The following is a 25,237-nucleotide window of genomic DNA, read 5'->3' on the forward strand; positions in this document are numbered from 1 at the left end:
TGAGCTGTGGATGGCCTAACCCTCTGACAGTTATAGTAGCCTAATACATGAAAACATCTAACATTCAAAATCAACATGGTGCTTGTTGACACATGAACAACTAATATTCTGTTCATAATAAATCAATAATAAAAGCGCCTGCTTGGCAGGTTACAACACAAATGTCAATCAACACACCTGTGAAGAAGAGAACAGCGTCGTCTGTCACAGCTGTCTGCTGAGCCCGCCTCTTTCCTGCTGTTACACGGAATCCGGCAACGTATTGAATTCTGTGACTCCAGGGTCTTTCTGTGTTACCTTTTGTCAAGCCAGTGAGAGGAGGATGGCGATTGTTTTTGACGTGGGCGTGCGTTTTTCTGTGTTGTTCAACATTACATTCATTCAGAATAGAAATTGTGAACATTTCTCAGACACTCTTATTCGGACCGCCGGAGCCCGGAGACCTCGGCGGCTATTTTGTTTTGTTTTATATCGTAAACAGTGGTGTAAATTAAGTATATTTACTTAAGTATTGTACTTAAAGGGGCACTCCACCACTTTTCAACCTATGTTCATATAATTGGTCCTCACTCAAAAATAGTTTTTTTTTCCCTCAAAAGAGGGCTGTGGGCAGGTCAGAAACCCATCGTCTTGTGACATCATCGATTGCCAATACACAGTGTTGCAGTGGTCTTGGGTCGCGCGCCCCCGACGACCCATATCTTTTTTGAGCCGGGGTCTCGCACCCACCAAAGATCACACCTCGACAACCGTTTAACAAAGAAACTAGCCTATTTGCATATCAATACTCCTGTACAGTAGGTGTCGAGCGACGTTCGCGACCCCCCAAACATTGAATCACCACTGCACCACTGCCAATACAGCTTATAGAAACTGCAGGCTTTCTATTCCTGAAAAGTTGAAATTTTAAAGTGGAAGCCATTGTTCTCGCGATAATAAAAATCTAAATATTTTTTTCAAAAATGTTGATAATTTTCTTTTTTTTTTTGGAAAATTATGATGTCACAAGACAATGGATTCTGAACTTCCCACAGCTCTCCTAGGAGACTTGGACCGAGTAGAAGAAAATTGTGATATTATATATTATGTAGTTTGGTGTGACCGAGCCCGAACAGAGTAATTCTATATTGCAGTATTGAATTGATACCTTACCTGAGTACTTTTTCCCATCACTGATCGCTAAACAGCGCCCTCTGGCGTCACCCAATTCGACAGGTCGCCGAATGTCAGCGTAACCTCGCCGTCGTCACTGTTACCTTGGAAGCCGAGAGCAACTACTAGTCGTTCCGTCCTCCTCTCTCTGAGCTCCTGTGTGCTTCACTCACTGGACTGGCTGCTGGAATGTACGGCAGCAGCAGCAGCAGCAGCGGCGAGCGAATGGAATATCACCTTTTCTCTGGGACTTTCACAAAGCGCTCGTTCTAAAAGAAAAAAAAATCGCGTGTTTGTTTTCATTCGTTTCATTTTAATGCATTTTTTGCGGGGCGGCGTTGCTACTACTACTAGTATGACAGGTTTTTATTGAAGAAGTCATAAAAAAAAACAGAGATAGCAGCAGCAGCAGCTCCAGGCAGGCATGTCTCAACAGCAGCGGCTCGTTCAGCTCTCCGCCGCGTCTCTGGCGCTCGTCTTCGGCCGAGACGAGGAGGAGAGCTCCGGTGGCGGTGGACTCGGAGGTGTCAACGCCAACAGGGACACGGCGGACGCCACGGCGGCGGCCGTGTCTGGACACGACGTCTTCGCGGACTTCAGGGCGCAGAACCTGCGCAGCTTCTGGAACAAGCGGCTGGTGCGGGCCGTGGCCGAGGTGCACTTCCAGGGCTGGATGGACAACCTGGTGCTGTTCGTGCACGGCAACGCCAACCACCTGGAGGTGCTGCGGGAGGCGTGGATGCGCCGCGCGCTGCGCTCGCCCCGCGGATATGTCATCAAGGCAGTGGGTGCGTTTCAGTGCGTTTCAATGCGTTTTGTACACAGTGTTTGTCTTGTCTGTCTCTGCCTAATACAGTGGTTCTCAAAGAAGTGGATTTAAGGGATTCTCTATTTTCCTTTATGGAGGTCCAAATTGACCCTTTAGAAGTCTGTAACTTTGACAGTGTACAAATGGAACCAAATGGACCCTAACGGGTCCATTTGGTTCCATTTGTACACTGTCAAAATTAATGGGAAACCTTCCAAGTTTCAAGTTTGAGAACCACTGGTCTGCCTAATACAGTGGTTCTCAAAGTGCATTTCAGGGACTCTCTATTTTCCTTTATGGAGGTCTAAATGTACCCTTAGAAGTCTGTAACTTTGACAGTGTACAAATGGAACCAAATCCACTTGGTTCCATTTGTACACTGTCAAAGTTAAGGGGAGACCTTCACATTTCAAAGTGTGAGAACCACTGGTCTAATATGCACACACACACACACACACACACACACACACACACACACACACACACACACACACACACACACACACACACACACACACACACACTCTATCCAGGGCAAGGCATGACATTAAGGCTTGTTCTGTTGTCCAGGACAAGTAATGAATCCTTCCCGGACAAGTTTGTTAAAAATGTACAAGTGGCACTTGGTTTCGCTTTTTCTGTGATGCTCCTGGCAGCTTTATGCTGTATGCAGACTATGGACTGACTATGGACTGCCCATACTATTGAGTGGAGGGTGGAGGGAGCATTAAGGGGCGTCATTACAGTCCTTTTGTTATTCAATCTTTTTCAATGACTGACTCCTATGCATGCATTCAAGAAAGAAATTAAATGACTGTGAGTCTGTGAAATGTGACATTTTCATCTGGACAAGTGTCTTTTGTGCCCGGACAAGTCAATGGGAAATATACTTGTCCAAAAGACAAGTTCCTCAAATAGTTAATGTCAAGCCCTGCTATCGATCGATCTATCTAATATGTATTTACACACACACACACACACACACACACACACACACACACACACACACACACACACACACACACACACACACATAGTCGTGTTCATTATATGCCGCATGTTTCCCTTGAAAGTGCAGTGTGTAGAGGAGCTTGGGTTTACTGTGTCTGTCTCTGAGAAAGTGTGGTAGACCAATAAACCCTGGAGGAAAAAAAACATCAAAGACACAGGAGGACAGGAGTTAAACCATCCTCTCTGGGGTAATTGGCAATGCTCACTTCTTATGTTATGATTCTACCTTTTATCATTGGTTGTTAATAGATGTTCCTAATCCTAACAGGATGTTCTGGATTTGAGAGTCCAACGTTGGCTTTTCCGTCCACCACACACACACAAGCTTGTCTTCTTGTCTCTGTGCAAATATTCTTTGTCCAAAAGTGGGTGAAGCGCCACAAAAGAGACACAAAAATAACATCTTTTGTCTGTCTGAGAAAACTCCCCTGATCCCAACACACACACACACACACACACACACACACACACACACACACACACACACACACACACACACACACACACACACACACACACACACACTCTAAAGTCCTCTCAACTGGCCAGCTCCTGCATTTTATTGCACTGGGCCCTAATGAGCAGTGCACAGGCATTCCATTACACATGCACCTTAAAATTAGTTGAGCCGTAAAGCCATCTGTCATTCTGTCCATGTCATGAGAAGTCCACTTGTCCTTTTAAAGTGGAAAGAGAGAGAGAGAGCAGCCCGGCCAGCTCAGGGCACCAAGCAAGGCTGTCTAAAGAGATAGTTGTCTGGAATGGAATGGATGTCCAGTCTGTCTTAATGCGCTGACACGTGATTCTGTTAAAACTTGTTTACAAACCCATGCTTTGTAGCCTCTGTCCCTGTCCCCCCTCTTTCTCTCTCTGACTCTTTCTGTCTGTCTGTAGGGCTGTCACGATTATGACATTTTACATGATGGCGATTAATTGTCACTCAAATAATTGCGATTAACAATTTATTTGTGTTTTTGTCGTTGAAAATTACATTTCTTTTTTGGCATTTAGGCTTTGAAGTTGCACATGGTAGATATGACGCATAACCTAAATATACAAAGAAATTACTGACTTATAAAAGAACATTGATAGTGGAAAGAGCCGATCTACAAGCTCACAACGCGTCGCGATGCGACGCGTTGTGAGCTTGTAGATCTGCTATTTCCACTATTTTTAACCTTTTTTTTTAAATATATGAAAATATTTCAACATGAAAACGATTATGACAATTATGACAAATAATCGCGATTATGTCAAATAATCGTGATTAGACGATTATGTAATAATTGTGACTGCCCTATCTGTCTGTCTCTCTATTTTTCTCTGTCTGACTGTCTGTTTCCCTCCCTCTCTCTCTCTTTCTTTCTTTTCTCTCTCGCTCTCTCTCTCTCTCTCTCTCTCTCTCTCTCTCTCTCTCTCTGTCTGTGTCGGTCTGTGTCTCCCTCTCTGTCGTTCTCTCTCGTGGTGTTCGTATTTGGATGCAGCTTAGAAGCAGTCATTGGAGACCTTTTTTATATACCTTCCTATAGCATGATCTCATGGGTTGTAAATGTGTGAGAACTACCTGCTTGCCGCTAGTAAATAACAGCCTGCGTTTCAGAGCCCACCATGATGACAGTATTCCTAAGAACCTGGTGGTACGACAGGCCGTTCACATGTTGTTTTGGTGTTCTGCGGGAATAAACAAAACAACTTAACGTAAGGGAAATTGGCCCCTTTGTGTTTGTGTGTGTGTGTGTGTGTATGTGAGGAGACATTGGAAATATTACCTTGGCTTTTCCACCGGAAACACCCAGTTTCCTTCCAGTTGCATTATAAGTGCATGATGAAATTCTGGAACCATATGATGTAACAGCGCTATATACTGTGATGTTGAAGTGCTGCATTAATAGGCTAGCACATGCATGCACACACACACACACACACACACACACACACACACACACACACACACACACACACGTTTGTATTACTATACTTTTGAGGACATCAACAATTCAGAACGGCAATTTTATGCTGTTTTTGCCGTTTTTGCACTGCGAGGCATTGTTACTGCAGGACTATTTCTGGTGTGCGACACCCAAGTATGAATCAGATATATCACCAACCCCGACCCTAAAACATTTATATTTTTATTGTCAGGACCAGGAGAATTCTCCCCACAAGTCAAGTCAATGTCTAATGAACAATTCTTACGTATTTTGTGGGGGCATTTGGCGGCATCCCTCCAGAAGTACACACACGACACGCGCATGCACACACACACTCCGAGGATCTCCCAAACCAGATGTTGAGACGACAAAAGCAAAACCACTGCCGAGGCTGTGACAGCTTTTATTGACAGATTGTTGCAATTATTATTATCGTCATTATTATTGACAGTCATAGAGAGACTTGTTGTCTCGGTTCCAACCTCTTTTGTGTCTTGGTTTTTTACGCGTCTGTCTGCCTATTGTTTGGCGTTGCCGTCGTCTGGGTGCGAGAACCCCCCCCAATAGATTGAAGAGGAATGTTTAGGGTGAGGAGGAGAGACCACACAGGGAGGGGAGGGGAGGGGAGGGGGTGACTGACACGTTGTCCCGCTGTGTCTCTACCTCAGCCACAGCCTGGCCAATTAACAGAAAATATATCGAAACCCATATTTAGAACCAATAACCTACATCCTTTCTAACCGACCGAATTGATCATTTCTGATTGATCAACTCAACTCTGTGTTATACTTCATTATACAATGGTGGTGATCTACAAGCTCACTGTGAGCTTGGAGATTGGCTATTTTCACTACTTTTATCGTTCATTTATCATAATCGAGTTTGAAGTAACTTATAAGTGAATTCATGAAGTCATAATCGCCCAGCCTTACTGCAACCCTACACTCCTTAAATCCTCATTGTCAATTTAATTTAACCTTTAACCTGTTGTTGCCTATTCTAGGACTAACACATAGTAAAGAGTTTTGCTGTAGAAGCCAGCGGAATAAATGAAGGGGCCAAAGATGGACCCCTGTGGGACTCTGATCAACTGAGTATATGGTGCTCTGATGCACACATGTCCAACTCTTCCATTGTAAGAAGTGTTTTTTTTTTTTTTTTGGTTTTAACTCTGGGTTTGGAGCAAATGTCCTACATGTGAACATGCATATCGTCACTGTCGGGCAGAAACCTTGTATCTCCAAGTTTCACATTTGTACGTTTTTTACGTTAAGTAAAGCCCTGCTTCATCATACAAGACCGTCTCACAAAGCTAGTGAAAATAGCAGATCTACAAGCACACAGTGCAGTAGTTTAGATTGTTTTTAAAATGATAGATACAAAACAAACGGTTTTGGACATACAAGGTGTCCGCCTGACAACGACGGGGGAAAAAAAAACCATAAAATATGGTGATAAGAAGTTTCTGCCAGACAGCAACCTTATGTTCTGCTCGTGCAGAAGGAAACCGCTTGACGTTGCAGGCCTGGCTGGAATCGTGCACACAGAATCGCGCAAGGTGAAATGCATCTGTGGAGACAGGTCACCTCCTCAACCATAACAAACTGGTGGTCTCACCCCACAGCATGTCCATTTGTATGGAGATGAGTCCCGGCAGGTTGTCAGCTTGGTTTACGGCCCTTCTCCGTCAGCCGTGAATCACTGCCTCCACCGGCTTGCACTGCCCAGGCCGTCACGTTTAATGTCCCCCCATTTCGTGGCCAGTTAAAGGGCTATAGAGGACACTTCCTTCCACCTACTGGATCTCACACACAGGGACAAAACGGCCTTGACTTTGTCCCCATATATAAGTAATACGTCGTCTGGAAATTGGAAATGTTACGACTTGTGGCACATTGTGAATTTAAAACAAGGGCATTTTTCAGCAGCCTTCGACTTGGAAAACGATTTGGAAGGTGACATTACCACTTAAACCACTTTCATGGACCGAATACGCCAGATCTCTTTAGCTGAGAACGTTTGATCTACCAGCTCACAGCTTGAAGATGAGCCATTTTCACCGACAGTTTATTTGGACATTCCCCGAATTTGGACACTAGGGTCAAAATGATAATCATTTATTTTTACTATAAGAAAAGGCGCCAGGAGTTGTGATCAACTCCAGCAGGCGTGGGTTTAGTGACTTCAACTGTGTGTGTTATTAACAAAAGACAAAGAGAGATGGTGAAAACGGAGTCGAAGAGGTGACGTTGCGTCATTCCGCATGCCCTGGTTATCAGCGCTAATGGGGTGAGAGGAGACGGAGTGCTCCGCGGGCCACCGCTGGGCCCCATTTAGAGACAGGGAAATATACCGAGGAGCAGGGGCGTCACAGGGGGGGGAGTGGGACTGAGTTACTAGGGCCCAAGGTGGAGGGGCCTTAATTATTTTATACACTTTAGCTATTGAAAAATAGCAGCTCTACAAGCTCGCAGCTCTACAAGCTCGCAGCGCGGCACTCGGTGCCGCGCTGCGAGCTTGTAGAGCTGCTATTTTTGAAAAGTCGTGAAAATGTGGGCAAATCTTTGAATATATGTATTTTTTAAGCGAACATTTGTAACTCAAGTTTTGCTTCTGGTGGGGTCCCTGGAACTAAATATTTTGAGATGGGGTCCGTGGCCAAATACATATAATTTTGGGGGTCCTTCACGGTTCAAGGTTTGAGCACCACTGACATAGAAACATAGGTTTTTCTAAAAGCCTTAGAAGGATTTGAAATATTCCTTAGATCGTTATATATATTTTTTCCTTTATTTCCCCCCCCTATACCATTTATTCTAGTTATGTATTCTTCTGTTTTAGCATATTGTTGTTTTATTGTGTAGTAGACTATTGTTGTAATCTCTGCACTGCTGAAAAAGACGGTCCAGCCCTCAGTCCGTTACCGAGACCTAAATAAAGGCTGAAATGAAAACATTCAAAGACTTGCACAAATTTTCACGATTTTTCAAAAAATAGCAGATCTACAAGCTCGCAGCGCGCGCTGTGAGCTTGTATATCTGCTATTTTTCAATGGTTACCCAGGGCCCAGAATTTGATGCGACACCCCTGAGGGGGAGGAGGCTGGTGGGAGGTGGGGGTTGACGGAGGAAGACCGGGGATTGTGGTGGTGGTAGGAGGAGGTTAGATGGAGGTAAACAGAGCAGGGTGAGGAGTTAGCATGAACAGGCTCCGTTGTTATCCTTATGGGAATGGGCCCCGCTGGTACCGGGCTTGACCTCTCGGCTCCCAAGTCACTGGAACATCTCTGAACTCTTTTTTTTTTCTTCTTCTTTTCTCCCACAGTCCTAAACAACTTCATCTCCTCTCACTCATTTCCTCCTTGAAACATCATTTTTAAAGGGGCCACACCATGCTTTTCAAAATATATGTTTTTTTTTTAAATAGATATTGGTCCATAATACAGTTTTATACAGGTTTTAGCCTAAAAACCTCTAGAATATTGAAATGTCATGTTCTGTCGGTCTAATTCCAAGTCGTTTCAGATGCAATAACAAATGTCCTTTGTTGGCAACGGGGCGCTGTCTGTCGGCTAAAATTGGAGCGATTCAGAGAATATTAGAGAACCATGTAGAGTCAATCGTAATCTCTGTATCGTTCCAATTTTGGCACCACTTTACCTCATGGTTCCACCTCATATATATATAGTCTCAATAGAATATAGCCTCCCAAAAAGTACCGCCCCCTTCTCTAGGCCCTTTCCATGCTCCCTGTGACATGGAAAGGGGCCAGATTTCAAAAGAGTACCATTCAGACACGCCCATTCAGAAAATCACTGAAATGAAAGGCAAGGCTTAGAGTTAATGAATTGAGTTTTTTTGGGCTGGAAGAGAAAAAAAAAGAAAAAAAAAAGATTCATGTGAAATTCATGGTGTAGTCCCTTTTAAAAAGGCTTGTTTGTATCATTGTTATACTGTAATAAGTGTAATTAACCACTTTCACCCTGGTGTCTATTCTGTGCATATCAACATTTCAACAAATCTGCTTTTTTCACTATTTGTCGTGAAATAGGCCATAACCACTTAAACCCCGTATTCTTATTTGACCGGGGTTCTCCAGGGCTCTGTACTAGTTCTCCCTCAGCCTCTACACCACCACCACCACCCTCTACACACCAGACCAAACCTCTTACTACTACGAGCTCACAATGTGTCACAACATGACGCGTTGTGAACATGTTTAATTCAAACCTTCGTAGACCTGTTATGTGGTGGGAGGAGCACTCACGTTGTTGTCCTGCTCTTCTGTTGAAACCGGAGGCTTCTCTCGTGAAGCCCGTTAGCTGCCCCTGCATTATTCAGCATCTATACTAGCATTGTTTCTGCTGGCGGCTGAGCCCGGCTCACCAGCTAAAACATTTATAGTGAGTCAGCGGTGTAGAGTAATTAAGTACATTTGCTTAAGTACAAATTTGAGATATTTGTACTTGAGTATTTCCAGTTTCCAATACTTTTATTCCACTACAGCTGGGATCCTAATATTGTACTTTTACTTCATTACATATATTTGAAAACTTTAGTTACTACCGGTAGTTACTTTGAAGATTTTGATTATTATCACAAAATATACATTAACCAACCACTTATATTCATTTTGACCATTTGAAAATAGCCGATCTACAAGCTCACGATGCGTCGCGGTGCGACGCATCGTGAGCTTGTAGATCTGCTATTTTCAAAATATTTCTATACATTTGAAAACTTGAAATGGGACATTCTGCCTAATGAGTACTTTTTACTTTTGGTACTTTAAGTACATTTTGATACCAAAACCTTTGTGCTTTTTACTCAAGTAAATGTTGTATTCCGGACTTTTTCTTGTAAGGGTGCACACACACCAAAGTATGGTCGCCAGTGGATAAACTCTTTTGGTGCGTGGCTGATTAAAATCGCAGAGAGCGCATTCTGTCCCAAAGCCAGTGCCGCGCCTGTCAGTCACTTCCAGAACCCTCCCCATTCCGCCTTTGACTCACCCGATTGGACAGAGAGGGAAAAACCGGAGCACCAGCATAAACGCAAGGTCGCCGCGGCTCGCAGATATCCTCCACTGACAAGAAAACGCCCCCTCCCCATTGAAATGCATTGGCGGAACGCGGATTCCACTCTCATAGGTATTTTGGTGTGTGGGCACCCTAACAGAGTATTTCTACATTGCAGTATTGATACTTTTATTTCAGTAAAACATCGGAGTGCCTTTTTTCCACCAGTGAGTCAGCCAGCAGTGTAATGAGGTGTCCTGTATCCTGCCTGTTGCCACCGGCCATCGGCCCCCCGTTGCCTTGAAGGGCTCGGGAGGCGTCGACCTTGGATGTGAACCAATCCCTCTGGCTGGAGGAGCTCCTCCTGATTCCCATATGCAAACTCCCCTCAGGCAGCCACGTGCACACTTAGACATCAAAGGTGGCTTGAGCCCCTGCCCTTTTATCCGTCTGTAAAAAGTGCCCTCTCTCCAGACCATGAATGTAGTTTTAATATGGTGAAAGGAAATGCAAACGTCCTCTTTCCATGCCATACCTGAAGGCAGCATTCCAGAGAATTGCCTTGTCCAAACTCTCCTGAACTTGAATGTATCATCTTATGTTGAAAGAATTGCCCTCTCTGTGTTACGCCACATCTCCAGTAGACTTGATCATCCTTAGTTCAGTGTGGTATCAAGCACCGAAAATAGCCGACCTCCAAGCTCACAACGCGTCGCGACGCGTTGTGAGCTTGGAGGTCTGCTATTTTCGATATTTTCACCAAAAGGCCCTTTTTTAGAAACGTCAGCCCCTGCCTCTCTAACATTCTCTGCACGTCTCTGCCCTCAGGTAGTTTTTTTCCCTTTTTTTCCTTTTAAAAGATGTATGCCTACTACTGTGTACTCTTGGTCAAACTAACATACCGCCGACCGCTATACACCGTTCCAGTTCCAAGTTTCCTTTTTGAAATGGTACGTTTCATTTAACCCATCATAGGAGCCGTGGATGGAAGCATTCCCCGAATGCTTCATTTACCCCTGAGATCATTTCCTGTGCACATGCAGGTTTCTCCCCCCCCCCCCCCCCCCGGCTGTTTTGTCAGAGTCTCAGAGCTCGGCGCTAATGGTCATAAGTCTCACAGATGTGGGCTTATTAGCCGTGACACCCGGGCGCTCGCTGGGCAGTTACTGGGGTTTCAGCGGCCCACCCTGTTGCTGACTAAGCAGCAGAGGTCGAAGGTTATAACCTCTTTTGCTAACTAGCCCCCTCGGGTTAACTAAAACTTCAGAGGGTTTGGGGTCTTTTTTTGTTTTTTATCAGGCTGACCAGAGCAGCCCACATGAATGCCGTCTCTTCAGTAACAAAGCACATTTTCACGACTTTTTTCCAAAAATAGCAGATCTACAAGCTTGCAGCGCGGCACTCGGTGCCGCGCTGTGAGCTTGTATATCTGCTATTTTTCACTGGTTAAAGCATTCAATAATTCTAGGCCTAAATGGGTTAAGTTGACACACGACACAAACAACATTGAGCACTGTACTTATAAGAGTATTTATTTTTGTATCTTTACTTTACTTGAGTATTTCTTTATTTTTGAATACTTTATATTTTTGGGGGGGCTCTTCTGCCTTTTAACACCTTGATTGCTAGGGCTGTCAACGATTATGACATTTTACACGACGATTAATTATCACTCAAATAATTGCGATTACCGATTTAATTGTGTTTTTGTCGTTGACAATTACATTTCTGTTTGGCTTTTAGGCTTTGAAGTTGCACATGGCAGGTAGATATGACACATAACCTGAATACACAAAGAAATTAGTGACATATTTGACAACTTTATACTTCAAGAAAGAACATTGATTGTGGAAATAGCCGATCTACAAGCTCACAACACGTCGCATCGCGACGCGTTTTGAGCTTGTAGATATGCTATTTCCACAATTTTTGAGCGGTGGTTACACCGTCTCCTATACGTGGCCGTGTGTGTATGCGTGCGTGTGTGTGTGCGTGTGTGTCTGTATTTCAGGCCTGCAGTACCTTTTATGACCACACATGTTAAGGGAGGGGCGCTGTTGTTCAGGCCAGGCCAGACCAGGCACACACACACACACACACACACACACACACACACACACACGCACGCACACACACACAGGGGGGGGGGGGGGGGGGTAAACCACCGCTCAGTTCACACGGGTGTGATTTTTTTACTTAAAAAAAGATATATGAACATTATTCAACGTGGAAACGATTATGACGATTATGAAGCATAATCGCAATTATGTCTAATAATTGCAATTAGACGATTATGTCATAATTGTGACAGCCCTAACCTTGATTGCCATAATTTTGCCATAACTAATGTAGGTTTCTGCCAAGGCTTTTTCCCATTGTATTGACCAGATTTTCGGGGGCTCCGTGCGCACAGCGTGTGTCCATTGTGCGCGAGGGGGTTCCCGTTCATGGCCGACCAACGTCTTTTTTTTTTCACGCGGAGAAGAAAAAAAATACAACTGCGATGATCCGTGTGTAAGTTACGGTCCATAGAAAACAGGCAGTTTCGATCAAGTGCGCGATATGGGAAAAGAAGCTGAGACACGTCAGGAACAGGGGGGAATGGTTAACAGGTGTGGGAACGTGTAGGCACACCAGGTGTTAAATGATAGTGTACAGTGGAGATGGACAGGAAACAGGGAGATGGACATGCACTTAATGATCGTCGGGAACGGGCTGGCTATTGGGAAAAGCGGGACAACTCCCGAACGGCCGGCCCATTCCAGGCCTGTCCAGGCCGGCCATTACAAAAAATGGCCGGCCCACAAAGTAAATATAACTCATGTTATAAGCCCACTGGCTTGTCTCTCATGATTTGAAATGGCCAATCTTTAGCAGCAGCACTATAGAGAAGGATCTCTCTCTATAGCACTGAGTAGCAGCAGCCCACAGAGCCATCACATTGGCCCTACTGGCTTGTCTATCATCTGAATATCGGCCCACTAGTCCCTACAGTAGCTTCCTTGACTTCTCCTGGATGGTCTACATACAACATCATTAGACTCTCTTTATACCAGAAAAACGATGATACCTAAAATCACAGTAACCGCTCGGTTAGTATTTATGGCCTCACCAACTCCTTTTCCCGGGCTGAATCAGGGGCCCAGCTCGTCCCTGAACGGGACACGGAACTGTCAGGCTACTTTAGCCATGGTGCCCGGACCACTACGCCAGTAGTCTGGGATCACTTCACTTTACGGGGTTTGATCCGGTCGGGAGCGGAAACCACTTTACGTCATGTTGTAGTCCTAGACGGACTACGCTTTGGCCGGAACTATCAACCGGATTCAGTTTTAACCCAAAATATTCCCCTGCACCCAAGGACATACTTTTAGGGCCGACCTAATAAAAACCTTGATGAGGCGTAGTTTTGCTTTCGAAAAATTCGTTTGGTATGTGCATCTTTTAATCCAACTCGTAGCGACTGGCAAGACTACGTAGCATTTCCAGCATTTTAAAAGGGATTGGGGAAACAAACGGAGGGAACCAAATCAAAGCGACGCCGCTTCTAGTGGTTTCCGCGCTTTAGGCGGAAACCAAACGCTCTGTTGTGAACGAACACCAGGCTCTCTCCCGGGAGAAAGCCTGGTAGGCGAGGTTACTACGCCAGCGGTCCGGGCAGAGTATTCGTATTTTTTGGATACTTTCACTCCACTACATTTGTAGGAAGGGGAAAAGTACCTTATGAATTGACGACTTAAGCCCTATGTCAAATGTAGCAGATCTACAAGCTCACAACATGTCACAAATGTGTGACGTGTTGTGATCTTGTAGATCTGCTATTTTCACCGTTTAGAAAATGTGTGGAAAATGTCAATCTTTTTTTTTTGGATGTCAAAATTGCAATACAGCAATGCAATACTATGCAGTACGATGTTGGTACTCGCACACATAAAAAAAAAAAATTACACTCTAACCCTAACCCTAACCCTTAACTTAAATATTCTTCAAAAGCAAGTACTACAGAACTTTAATTCGAGTATAGATTTGACTGCGCAACTTTTTCTAATATTTGACCAGGAGTTACTATACTAATTACTCAATTACTCGAGTGTGTGTGTGTGTGTGTGTGTGTGTGTGTGTGTGTGTGTGTGTGTGTGTGTGTGTGTGTGTGTGTGTGTGTGTGTGTCTGTGTCTGTGTCTGTGTGTGTGGAGCCTCTTGAGGAAGAGGCTAAAAACCCCATAAGTTTTATATGTGCCCACAGTGTCAGAGCGGAGTTGCCAGGCGGTATATTATGTTACCACATAGAGACGCTTCTACCAACCCCGGCTCTTCTTAAATCATAGCTTGCTGCTAAAACACATTTCTCTCTCCGCGCCTCTCGGTAACCTCCGGTGTACGACAGCTAAACGTGTTACACATTTGAACCCGAAGCGCTGTGGGTTTTGTTATATATATTAAGGTCAAAGTTGTACCGTTTTGAGCCTTGTCTGTGGAGACGGGACCCGGGGTCCGAGTTCTGGTTTCTCACAAAAACAACGCAGGAATGTTTGGGGAGAAAACCATACCCTGTCCGTCACTCCACCGCAGTGTGTGTGTGTGTGTGTGTGTGTGTGTGTGTGTGTGTGTGTGTGTGTGTGTGTGTGTGTGTGTGTGTGTGTGTGTGTGTGTGTGTGTGTGTGCAGGGGTGTCATGTCAAATTCTGGGCCCTGGGTACAAGGATTCACTGCGGGCCCCCCATGAATGTCCTTCAAAGGTGGAGGGAGTTTAACCCATTATACTGTGGGAACGCATTATTTTGTGCTTTAACTATTGAAAAATAGCAGATATACAAGCTCACAGCACGCTGCAAGCTTGTAGATCTGCTATTTTTGAAAAATCGTGTCTCCTTCTAATGTTTTTTGTCAATGGTGCTCAAACCTTTTCATGTGAAGGACCCCCAAAATGATATGTATTCGGACCCCCATCTCAAAATATTTAGTTCCAGGGACCCACCCAGAAGCGAAATCTGAGTTACAAACGTTCGCTTAAAAAATACATATATTCAAAGATTTGCACACTTTTTCATGACTTTTCAAAAAATAGCAGATCTACAAGCTCGCAGCCGCGCTGTGAGCTTTTATATCTGCAATTTTTCAATAGCTGAAGTATAAAATAATTAAGGCCCCCCCTCCACCCTAGTCCCACTTCCCCCCCTTGTGACGCCCCTGTGTGTGTGTGTGTGTGTGTGTGTGTGTGTGTGCGCGCGCGCGCGTGCGTGCGTGCGTGTGTCTGTGCGCAGCTTCTATCACTCGACTTTATCACAGAAATTCCATGGCCAGAGCTTTCCCCCCTTAATGTAATTTAGCCCAAATAAACAGACGCATGAATCATTGTCCTATTGTAACATAAAAGTGCTTTGTGCTTGACTTTATGAATGATTTATGCGTAGCATGGTGGAATTATTAAATTGCTCAAGCGTGTTATTGTTTGGGCCAGACTGTAAATCAGCTGTGTGACAAGCTGTGGGTTTTTAAGGGTGATTAGGCCTAAGGTTACGCTCTTATTTCCCAAGCTTCAACGTTCTGTGCGTGTCATTGTCACAGGTCAGGGCTGAGTGTCACTGTCTGCATGCTATCTGTCAGTGGTGGAAGAAAAAAAGTACTTGCATTCTTTACTTAAGTCAGGGGTCTTCAACGTTTTCAGGCCAAGGACCCCATAGTTGAGAGAGAGATGAAGCAGGGACCCACCACAACCTGTTCATAGATTCCATATAGTTTCATCGTTTGACAGCACAATCATCAGTGTATTTTGGATTCATGTCAATTTGTGTTTTCAGACTCAAGTCGCCATACTTATGCCTCATTAACATACAGAAAAGCCAAGCTAATGGTTTGCTTGGTAATTCAATGTATTCTCTATGCAAACCAGCTTTTAAAAATTTCCAAGCTGGAAAAAAAGCTTGGAAATTTTTAAAGCTGGTTTGCATAGAGAATACATTGAATTACCAAGCAAACCATTAGCTTGGCTTCTCTCAGTGTGAATTTTTCCCGCTCTACACCAAACCTCTTTGCCGAAAATAGCCAATCTACAAGCTCACTGCGAGGCGTTGTGAGCTTGTAGATCTGCTATTTTTTGGCTAAAGTTCTCAGAATATGGACGCTAGGGTTCAAGTGGTTAATATAAAAAAGGAGAAAAAAGCTTTCTATCACTCAAAGATTTGGAGGACCCCCTGTAGTAACTCTGAGGACCCCCTCGGGGTCCCGGACCCCCTGTCGAAGACCCATGCTTACAGCATAACAGTCTTTTGGACATATGAGGTCCCCCCCGCCCGACAGAGACGACGTATTATTAGACGCAAGTACGATAAAGGAAAAAAAAACCTTGCCCTCTCGTCTCAGACGTGACCTCTCGCAGTGTCGGTATGCGCGAGAGAGACTGAGAGTCTGAGCTGTGCGAGTGTGTGCGTGTGTGTGTGTGTGCTTGCCTCTCTGCACATCATTTGTTAGCCACATCCTCTTCCCATTGGCCAGGAAGCTGAAGCCCCAATGCGAATCAGGCGGGCCCGGCCCATTTATTGACCCACACGTCGCGCTCAACCCGTAGCGCTGGACCACCGCCAACAATAACAGATGAGGAGGTTCCTCTGTGCACGGTGTGCACAGCTGCGCACACACACACACACACACACACACACACACACACACACACACACACACACACACACACACACACAGAGAAAATCCCCCCGTGTTCATTTCAACTTGAGGGCGTGCAACTGAAGGGTCCGCGGCCGCGCATGCACACTCCGTCGAGTTCTATGAGGGTTTTCCTGTGTGTGTTTCCTCAGCTTACTCAGTGTGTGTGGACTGTGGACCTTCCCTTATTGGATTTAGCCCTCTAAACTCCCATGGTCAACACGGAGGCCATCCGATACCACGTTAATTCTGGCATTGATAGTATTACTCCTTAGTTTCCTGAGCGGCAGCAGCAGCATGCTGTCTCTTGTCTGGCTGCAGCGGTAGGATGATGACCAGTAAGACTCCCTAATCGGTTAAGATAAGTGACCGTCAGGTCGCATACACAAACTTTAGAAGGCCAATCACGAGGGGAATATGGGAAATGGGACAGATCCATGTTGATGACATGACTTTAGAGATGTGTGCCGCTTTACGTGATTTTAGGGCAAAATCTGTTGGAGCAGTGTTCAAAAATGTGTTTTGCAAAGATCGGCCTGGTGGTGGCGCTAGAAGAGGGGCATGTGAGAAATCAGATCTGTGTGGTGGTGAGGGAGCTCGTCTCACCTCGTCCCTCCATAATTTTGCTCAAACGGGGGTGTTCTATGCTGCCACCAACATGTGGGATGTCTTACAAAAAAGACCTGGACTATCCAAACTCAATACTAACCTAAGAGAATGGCAAATGACAAATAGACTTAGTAGAACACCTCAGGACAGGACAGTGGTTTGCCAAACCTTTCAGGTCGAGACACAAAAGAGAAATTAGACGTTTGCGCGGGACCCAAACCAGTGAAAACAGCAGATCTACAACGCTCACTTCGCGCCGCGACCCACAAATGGCTCCCGACCCCACTGTTTGGGAACCAGTGCCCCTATAGGAACACCTTGGGCGATTTTCCACCGGCAAAGAACCGTTTCGGGTTCTCTCTCCCGCCTATGGGATGAACCACAGGTGAGCTTTTCCACCGAGAACCGAGTTGGTTCTGAACCGTAAATGTTGGTTCGGAACGGGAACCACAAAATCCTTGGTTCCTCTGGTTCAATCACGGTTCAATCTGGTGGAAACGCAAGCCGGTTCGCGGCCGGTTCTCAACAACGAACCAAGGTTCACAAGAACGAACCAGGGTTCCAAGAAAGTTGAACGGCACTGGTTCTTGAACCAAGGTTCTTTTGGTGGAAGAGGCCCCCTTGGTAGAGTGACAATTGACAGAGTGAGCTGTGCAGAGTGCAGACCAGTGCAGCTGTAGGACCTTTTTTTAGAAGGCTACACGGTTCAATGTGGCCGTAGGACCTTTTTAGAAGGCTTACGGTTCATGTGGCAGACATGAACCGCCCGTCCGCCGCTGTCCAAGTAACGCTGCTGGGACTGGGATAACAAACCCAGGAATCTGCTGCTGCGCGGCCCTGCGTTAAACAGGAGGAAATGGGTTTCATCTGGGCCCAATGACTGCCATCATTCTTGATTAAGGGGTGTGGAACTTGCTGCAAAGCATGCACTCGCTCCCGCCGTCTGTGTGTGTGTGTGTGTGTGCAGGGGCGTCACAAGGGGTAGGAAAGTGGGACTGAGTTACTAGGGCCCGAGGTGGTGGAGGGGCCTTAATTATTTTATACTTTAGCTATTGAAAAATAGCAGATATACAAGCTCACAGCGCGGCACCGAGTGCCGCGCTGTGAGCTTGTAGATCTGCTATTTTTGAAAAGTCGTGAAAATGTGTGCAAATCTTTGAATATATGTATTTTTTAAGAGAACATTTGTTTTGAGATGGGGTTCCGTGGCCAAATACATACTATTTTGGGGGTCCTTCACTGACATTTTCATGATTTTTCAAAAATAGCAGATCTACAAGCTCGCTGCGAGCTTGTATATCTGCTATTTTTCAATAGTTAAAGCACAGGGGCCCCGCAGTGAATCCTTGTACCCAGGGCCCAGAATTTGGTGCGACACCCCTGTGTGTGTGTGTGTGTGTGTGTGTGTGTGTGTGTGTGTGTGTGTGTGTGTGTGTGTGTGTGTGTGTGTGTGTGTGTGTGTGTGTGTGTGTGTGTGTGTGTGTGTGTGTGTGTGTGTGTGTGTGTGTGTGTAAAGTGACTGGAGGGGTGGAGTGTGTCCAACACCTGGAACCTCTAAACATCCTAGGAAAGGGAAACTTTGTAAAAACGTGTTTTAAGTAAAACCACTTGAGTTCTTCTGTACGCTCGGTGGTGGTGGTCAGTGCGAGAGAATGCTGTCCTTTTTTAACAACTGAATGCCTTTTTGAACCCACATGACCATGCATGCCAAAAGTTATAGATAGATAGATACTGTACCACTTACTGTACTGTAGATCAGTGGTTCTCAACCTGTGGGTCGGGGGTTCCACAAATTATTTTGGGGGGTCCCCAGATGATTAACTTAATGTGCAACATTGTTTTCTCACTCAACAGTAAACAAACCACCATAAAGTTTAAGTGTATAGAGGGAGGGTATATGCACATTTCTAAAGTGACAATTGAAGGACTTTTTAATACCTCTAAAATGACAAATTAAACATTGGCCAAATTGGCAGAAATTTACAACGCCTCGCAAGGCATTGTGAGCATGTAGATCTGCTATTTTCACAGTAGAACCGTGTCATGTTATACAAAATGTAAGCCTCAACTCTTAGTGCTCGTCAGGGTGGGGGTGGTCCCCAGTTAAAATATGATTATTTTGGGGGTCGCGGCCTGAAAAGGTTGAGAACCACTGCTGTACATCACAGTTTCACAAAGTGGGTGCCATCATAAAGAGTGAGGTCACGCCAACTCTTGGCCATCTGGCCAGTGATGTATATCAGACCAGTTACCCATATATGGAGATCCATGATCCCAGACCCTGTCTGAACCAGTCGCATGTAGCCCTGAGGCGTCTTACTACTATTAACTCATACCTCGCGATCCCCATAGAAACCGTAAATTTCCCGCTGTACCGCGCTGCCATGCCCGTAGAGCCCGTAAAGTTTAATTAGCTTTAATCATTATGAAAGGATTAAAAGTATTAGCGCAGATTTTCGCTGATTCTGGCTCTTTAGGCCCGCCCCCCTAACTGTATCCGGTCATTTCCGGTCTGGACCGGATCCAGCTTTCCGTATCCAGTCTGAGCCTGGGCCATAGTCCCGCCTCCATTGGTTTACTGTGTAACAGAAGTGGAAGCTACTCGGCGATGGAACGCTCGTTTTTCAATCGGATTTTTGCGTTTGGAAACTTTGATCCAGTCTCTACACGCCTGGATTATGATCCCCGCACATATCGTGCGTTTTGTGCGCGAACGTGTCCACGTGTTACCATAGCGCATGCCTGGCTTTTTTTCAATGTTTTTTCATGTAAACACTGGCGGATAAGCAGGAATACAGCGTGGCAACGGATATGTCTTTTTCAATGGGGTTTTTTGTATTCGAAAGCTTGTCACCGAGTCTACACGTCTACTAGATGAGTCGCGCACAGATTGTGCACGATGCGTGCGCGTGCCCACGCTAAAAGGTAAGGACAATTTGGCAGCTGCTTACTACAGCTATGTTTAAAATGGCAGAGAAATTGTTAAGTATTCTGCGGCGCAGATAATATTTGGAATTCATCAATATCACTCCAGTTAAACCTCTTAGACACCTCTGTGCTTAGTAAAACAAACATGATTTGCACTGTACCTGAGTTCTTTTTCCATCTACCCCAACTCTCTTCACCAAAAATAGCCGATCTAAAAGCTCACAACGCGTCTCGTTCTGTGACGCGTTGTGAGCTTGTAGATCGGCTATTTTTGGTGAACCTTCCCCCCCCCAGAATAGCGATGCTGGGGTTCAAGACAAGTGGTTAAAATTCAGGAATACATTTATTTTCAGACAGTTCTAATATGATATAAGATTCTAAAAAATAAACAGTGTAATTCAGGGGAGCCATGGATGAAAACGTTATTATTATTAAGTCACAGGGGTGACCAGAGTAAAAAAGAAGGAAAACCCCTGCTGTAGATGGATATACAGTATATATAGATATCTGATTGATCGATTATATGATTTATTATATTGATTTATATTGAATTATTTACATTTGACGCTCTCAGCTCTGATGTGACTGTGGTGGTGATTAGGGATGTGACGATACGTGATATTATCGTTTATCGTGATAAAAAAACACACATAATTGGTAAAAGGTACTTATAATATTCATGGGTTCAATTTGTAGTCCTACAGTGACCATGTTGAGGACCAACACAGGTGTTTCACTTGTCTGATTGGCATAGAATTAATGTTCTACATCAATCAGAACACCTGTGTCGGTCCTCAATATGGCCAGTGTAAGACTACAAATTGAACCCATGAATACTGTAATTGTACAGTTTTTCACTCTCTATCAAATGTCTTTGCCAAAAGAATAGCCGATCTACAAGCTCACAACGCGTCGTTGTGAGCTTGTAGATCGGCTATTCTTTGGCAAATGTTCCACCCCAGCATAATGGATTTTGATTATCGCGATAATATCGTAAATCGCGATTTCTTTTGTCACAATAATCGTGAAATCACATTTTCATATCGTCCCATCCCTTGTGGCGATGGCACCCCATTCAGTAGCAGAGAGATAATTAGAGTGGTACAGTGGGATGTTTGGGGCGAGTGAGCGAGCTGAAAGCCACTGGCACAAAGTCTGTGTTTGTTTTGAACTTGGTGTGTCTTTGGGTGCCGGTTCCTCCCGTACACATGTATACCTTTAATATCATATTGCACAGAGCACACTTGATATAAAATATGGGTCTGTCTTCCTCCCTGCATTGTCTTCACCTGGTCAGCTGTGTTTCCTTTCCCCTAATGAACTTGATAACAGGGACGTTTTAATGGGCACCGACTCACACTGAACTCTGTATAAATAGCTCTCTGTGTGTGTGTGTGTGTGTGTGTGCGTGTGCGTGTGTGTGTGTGTGTGTGTGTGTGAACTTGATGATAACGCATCCTTTGACTTAAGACGCTGTTATTTTGTCCTCAGACGCGCAATTGTAAGGCTTTACCTAAAATCACAGCTCTGGTGAAGGAAATAACATGTCTACATAAGCGCAGTTGTTCAAAGGGATTGCTAGTTCCACGGATCATTAAGTATGTTACAGGTTTATTATTAAAATGTCAGAGTTGAATGAACGCTCCAGACTTTCGTTATTTGAACCAAGCTCTGCGCTGTGTGCTCGATCTACGGTATCTGTTTGTGTTGACTACAGGGGGACCACCACCAAACCATTGTGTGATAGGAACCTGTGTTAGGAAGTTGATAACATTCAGAGAAAATAGCCTATTTATCGAGCCATCTGCCCAGTGATGTATATTGGACCAGTTACTCATATAGATCTGTTCAGTTATTCGTTATGTGATGAAAGGGATTCTGTTAGTGTGGTTCCCCTGACATCTCAGTGATGTCAGGGTAGACCGATTATTACAGAGTCAAAAGTCAAGTTTAAGTGATTATTGAGGTTTAAGTGTTTAAATGTCTGAAAATACACATAAACAATAAAACATTAATGTATAGTCCATGAAGCTACAGTATCTCTGCAAAAGATTAATCTGCAATACAATTTCATACAATGTAATTTAGTAGTTGGGGACTCGGGGTCCCTCCTTCATTGCTCTCAGCTAAGGGGTCCCTGCCCTGAAAATCATTAAAGACCCCTGCGTTAAAGCACAGACCAGTGGTTCTCAAACCTTTTCATGTCCAGTAAATGAAAATGAATATGTATTTGGCCACAGACCCCCATCTAAAAATATTCTATGCCAGGCAGAGGCCACCATTCAACATTATGTTAACACATTGACCGCCATTTTAACATTCACTGTAGGCTCCCCTGCCATTTTGTTTAAGCATTTTCTTCATATTTAGACATTTTTCCTAAATTCCCTGTTTGCACGAAAATGTCATACAGTGCATGGATTAAAAGAGGACATCCTCTAGTCTCTCCAAAAAATATTTTTTTGTATGTACGATGTAGCAATCTAGAGTTTTGGCCATTTCAAACCCCTTGTTTTTTCAAAATCCAGGTGGAAATTCAAAATAATTGGAGTTATTGACCTTTTTGTGAATGATCTGTTTTCAAGTGGATAACTCACTTGAGATGTGTCTTTATGGCTTCAGGCATTATCAGATAAGTGTACTAATGTAATTATGTAATAGGATTTATTTTTAGAATTTTCTGTTTAGAAAAATGCAGAGAAAAATATTTTTATTGGCTATATCTGACCAAAAAACTCACATACTATATTGCAGTATTTCTGTGAGTATTTCTGTGAGCCCCCACTTGGGGGCGCTTTCTCTCTGTCTCTGTGTGTCTGCTGGTTGTCTTTTGCTCTGTACAGGTGCACACACACAAATAGACATAAAAGGGGGCATGAGTCTTTTTTCTAACATGTCCTAGAATGTGAAAATAGCAGATCTACAAGCTCTACAAGCTCAACACATCGCTCTGAGACTGTGACACATTGAGAGCTTGTCATTCAATTTTATATGAGATACTTCAATGGTTTCCAGTGGAAATAAGCTTAGTCTTTTCATGGATCTCCTTTTAGTAGACCTTGTACCAGTGAACTGTACCGTCATGAAACTGTACCTTTTCCTATGCAAACTTCTAATAAAGTCTTCAATCAATCAATCAAAGTCGAGCTTGTAGATCTGCTATTTTCACATTCTAGGACATGTTGGAAAAATGTCTCCCCCTGCCCCTAAAAAAATCCTCTGCACTGCCCTGCTAAACAGCTCCTCTGCGTCTTTGCTCGTTAGTAACGACACTAGTTGATCTCTTGCTTTTTGGGAGGAGCGTGGTGGGGGAGCGTGGGAGTTTTGGTGGTGGTCCGTGAGAAGTGTTGGCTGGAGACCAGGCAGGGTAATGAGAGGACGGACCCCCTTCCAGGGACCACTTCACTTGTCTCTGACTCAACTGGATCGCGTTGTGAACTTTATGTAATCGGGCAGTTTTATTGATTGATTTTGTAAGAGTTGATTATCGTGTTCCCACTGCTCTGCGGAGCGAAGCGTTGGGCCCGCGGACCCCCTGTTAGAAAGCCGACCAGGGACCCCCCTTTGCAAAGGACCGCCTGGCGCCAATGGCCTGCTTGGCTGCTTGTGGACCATTACAAAACAATATATTATAGCCTGGATATATGGATTATAACCTGTGGATTCTAATCAACCATCATCATTCTCAGGTATGTTTTAGAAGCATTTATATGGCGAATTGGCGATAATTATTTTGTATCTAGAGAGAGAGAGAGAGAGAGAGAGAGAGAGAGAGACAGATCTCTGAATCAGAGACTCTGATAGCACTGTGCTGATCAGGACAGGGGGACCACTGAAACAGACAGTGGTCCGTGGACCACCAGCCAGCTAAGAGATGTTCACACACACACACACACACACACACACACACACACACACACACACACACACACACACACACACACACACACACACACACACACACACACACAGCTGTTCTCACACTTTTTTTTTCTTCTCTTTTTTTTCCGCCAGCCTTGTGTGCGCAAAATGCGTCACTGTGCCAGTTCACTGTGGGTTATGGGGAGATTTATATGCATTTGTATTGCAATTTATACATTATTACAGTCTTTTTTTCAAACACACTTACTTTGATGTGTGATATTTTAGGTTCTCTGTAAGATAAAAGGATAAAAATTTGTCACGAGCTGGGGGAGAGTGTAATTAAACATTACATTATATAAAAGCAAATTCTCGGGACTATCGGGCCTGGCGGGGAACGACATTGGGATTTTCTCGGGACTATCGGGGGAGGCGGGGAATGAGTTAAAATGTTTTAATGGCAGATCTACAAGTTCACAACGTGCTGCATGTCACCACGTTGTGAGCTTTTTAGATCGGCGTAGGCATGTATATAGTTTTAAAGTTGTTAAAGCGATGGCTGATGTGATGTTAACTGATTTTGCTGGGAGGGGTTGGAACCAACCGCCTTATGGCACCCCAGGGACCCCACTTTGAGAACCTCTGGCATGCCATAGAGTCTATATGGCATTGGACAGTCAGTTTCAGCCCTGGTTTTGCACAAACCCATTTCAAATAAAATGCATGAGAAGTAATGGAAGGAGTGAAGAAGTGAAAGCCACCCTGGCTACGCATCCAGCCTCGTTATAGTCTCTGTATATTGTCGTTGTCGGGTGGAAACCTTGTATGTCCAAAACTGTTTGTTTTGTATTTATCATTTTAAAAATGATTTAAACTAGTGAAAACAGCCGATCTACAAGCACACAACGCCTCGCACCGCGAGGCGTTGTGTGCTTGTAGATCTGCTGTTTTCACTGCTTTTGTGCGACAGCCTTGTATGGTGAAGCAGGGCTTTACTTTGCGAAAAACTGTTCAAACTTGAAACTTCGAGATACAAGGTTTCTGCCCAACAGTGACGATATTCAATTCATATTCTTTAAGAGTTTTATTGCACTCTGGGTGAGGCAACTCCAACAACACTGGTCTCTATAGTGACGCAAGAGTCTACACAAAGCCCCAGCTGTGTCCCTGCGTGCTGTTTGTGAGTCCACACACACTGTGCGAATGCCATTAATGACATTAGTTTCTTACGAGAAATCGATTTTCTCCCAGAAAGTGGGATTA

General features: G+C 44.4%; 1 protein-coding gene across 1 annotated transcript in view; it reads left to right on the plus strand.

Moving 5' to 3' along the window:
* Positions 1-1,354: 1,354 nt before the first annotated feature.
* The window catches only part of stox1 (storkhead box 1), a gene marked incomplete at its 3' end in the record, with an annotated part of 63,785 nt that continues 39,902 nt past the window's right edge, over positions 1,355-25,237 (plus strand). Inside the window, 1 exon segment of the mRNA XM_080740480.1 lies at positions 1,355-1,940. Within this exon segment, the coding sequence (XP_080596606.1) occupies positions 1,577-1,940 (364 nt within the window). The 5' untranslated portion in view covers positions 1,355-1,576.

The sequence above is a fragment of the Nannobrachium achirus genome, assembly GCF_963921795.1.
Source record: "Nannobrachium achirus genome assembly, chromosome: 13".
NCBI lineage: Eukaryota > Metazoa > Chordata > Actinopteri > Myctophiformes > Myctophidae > Nannobrachium > Nannobrachium achirus.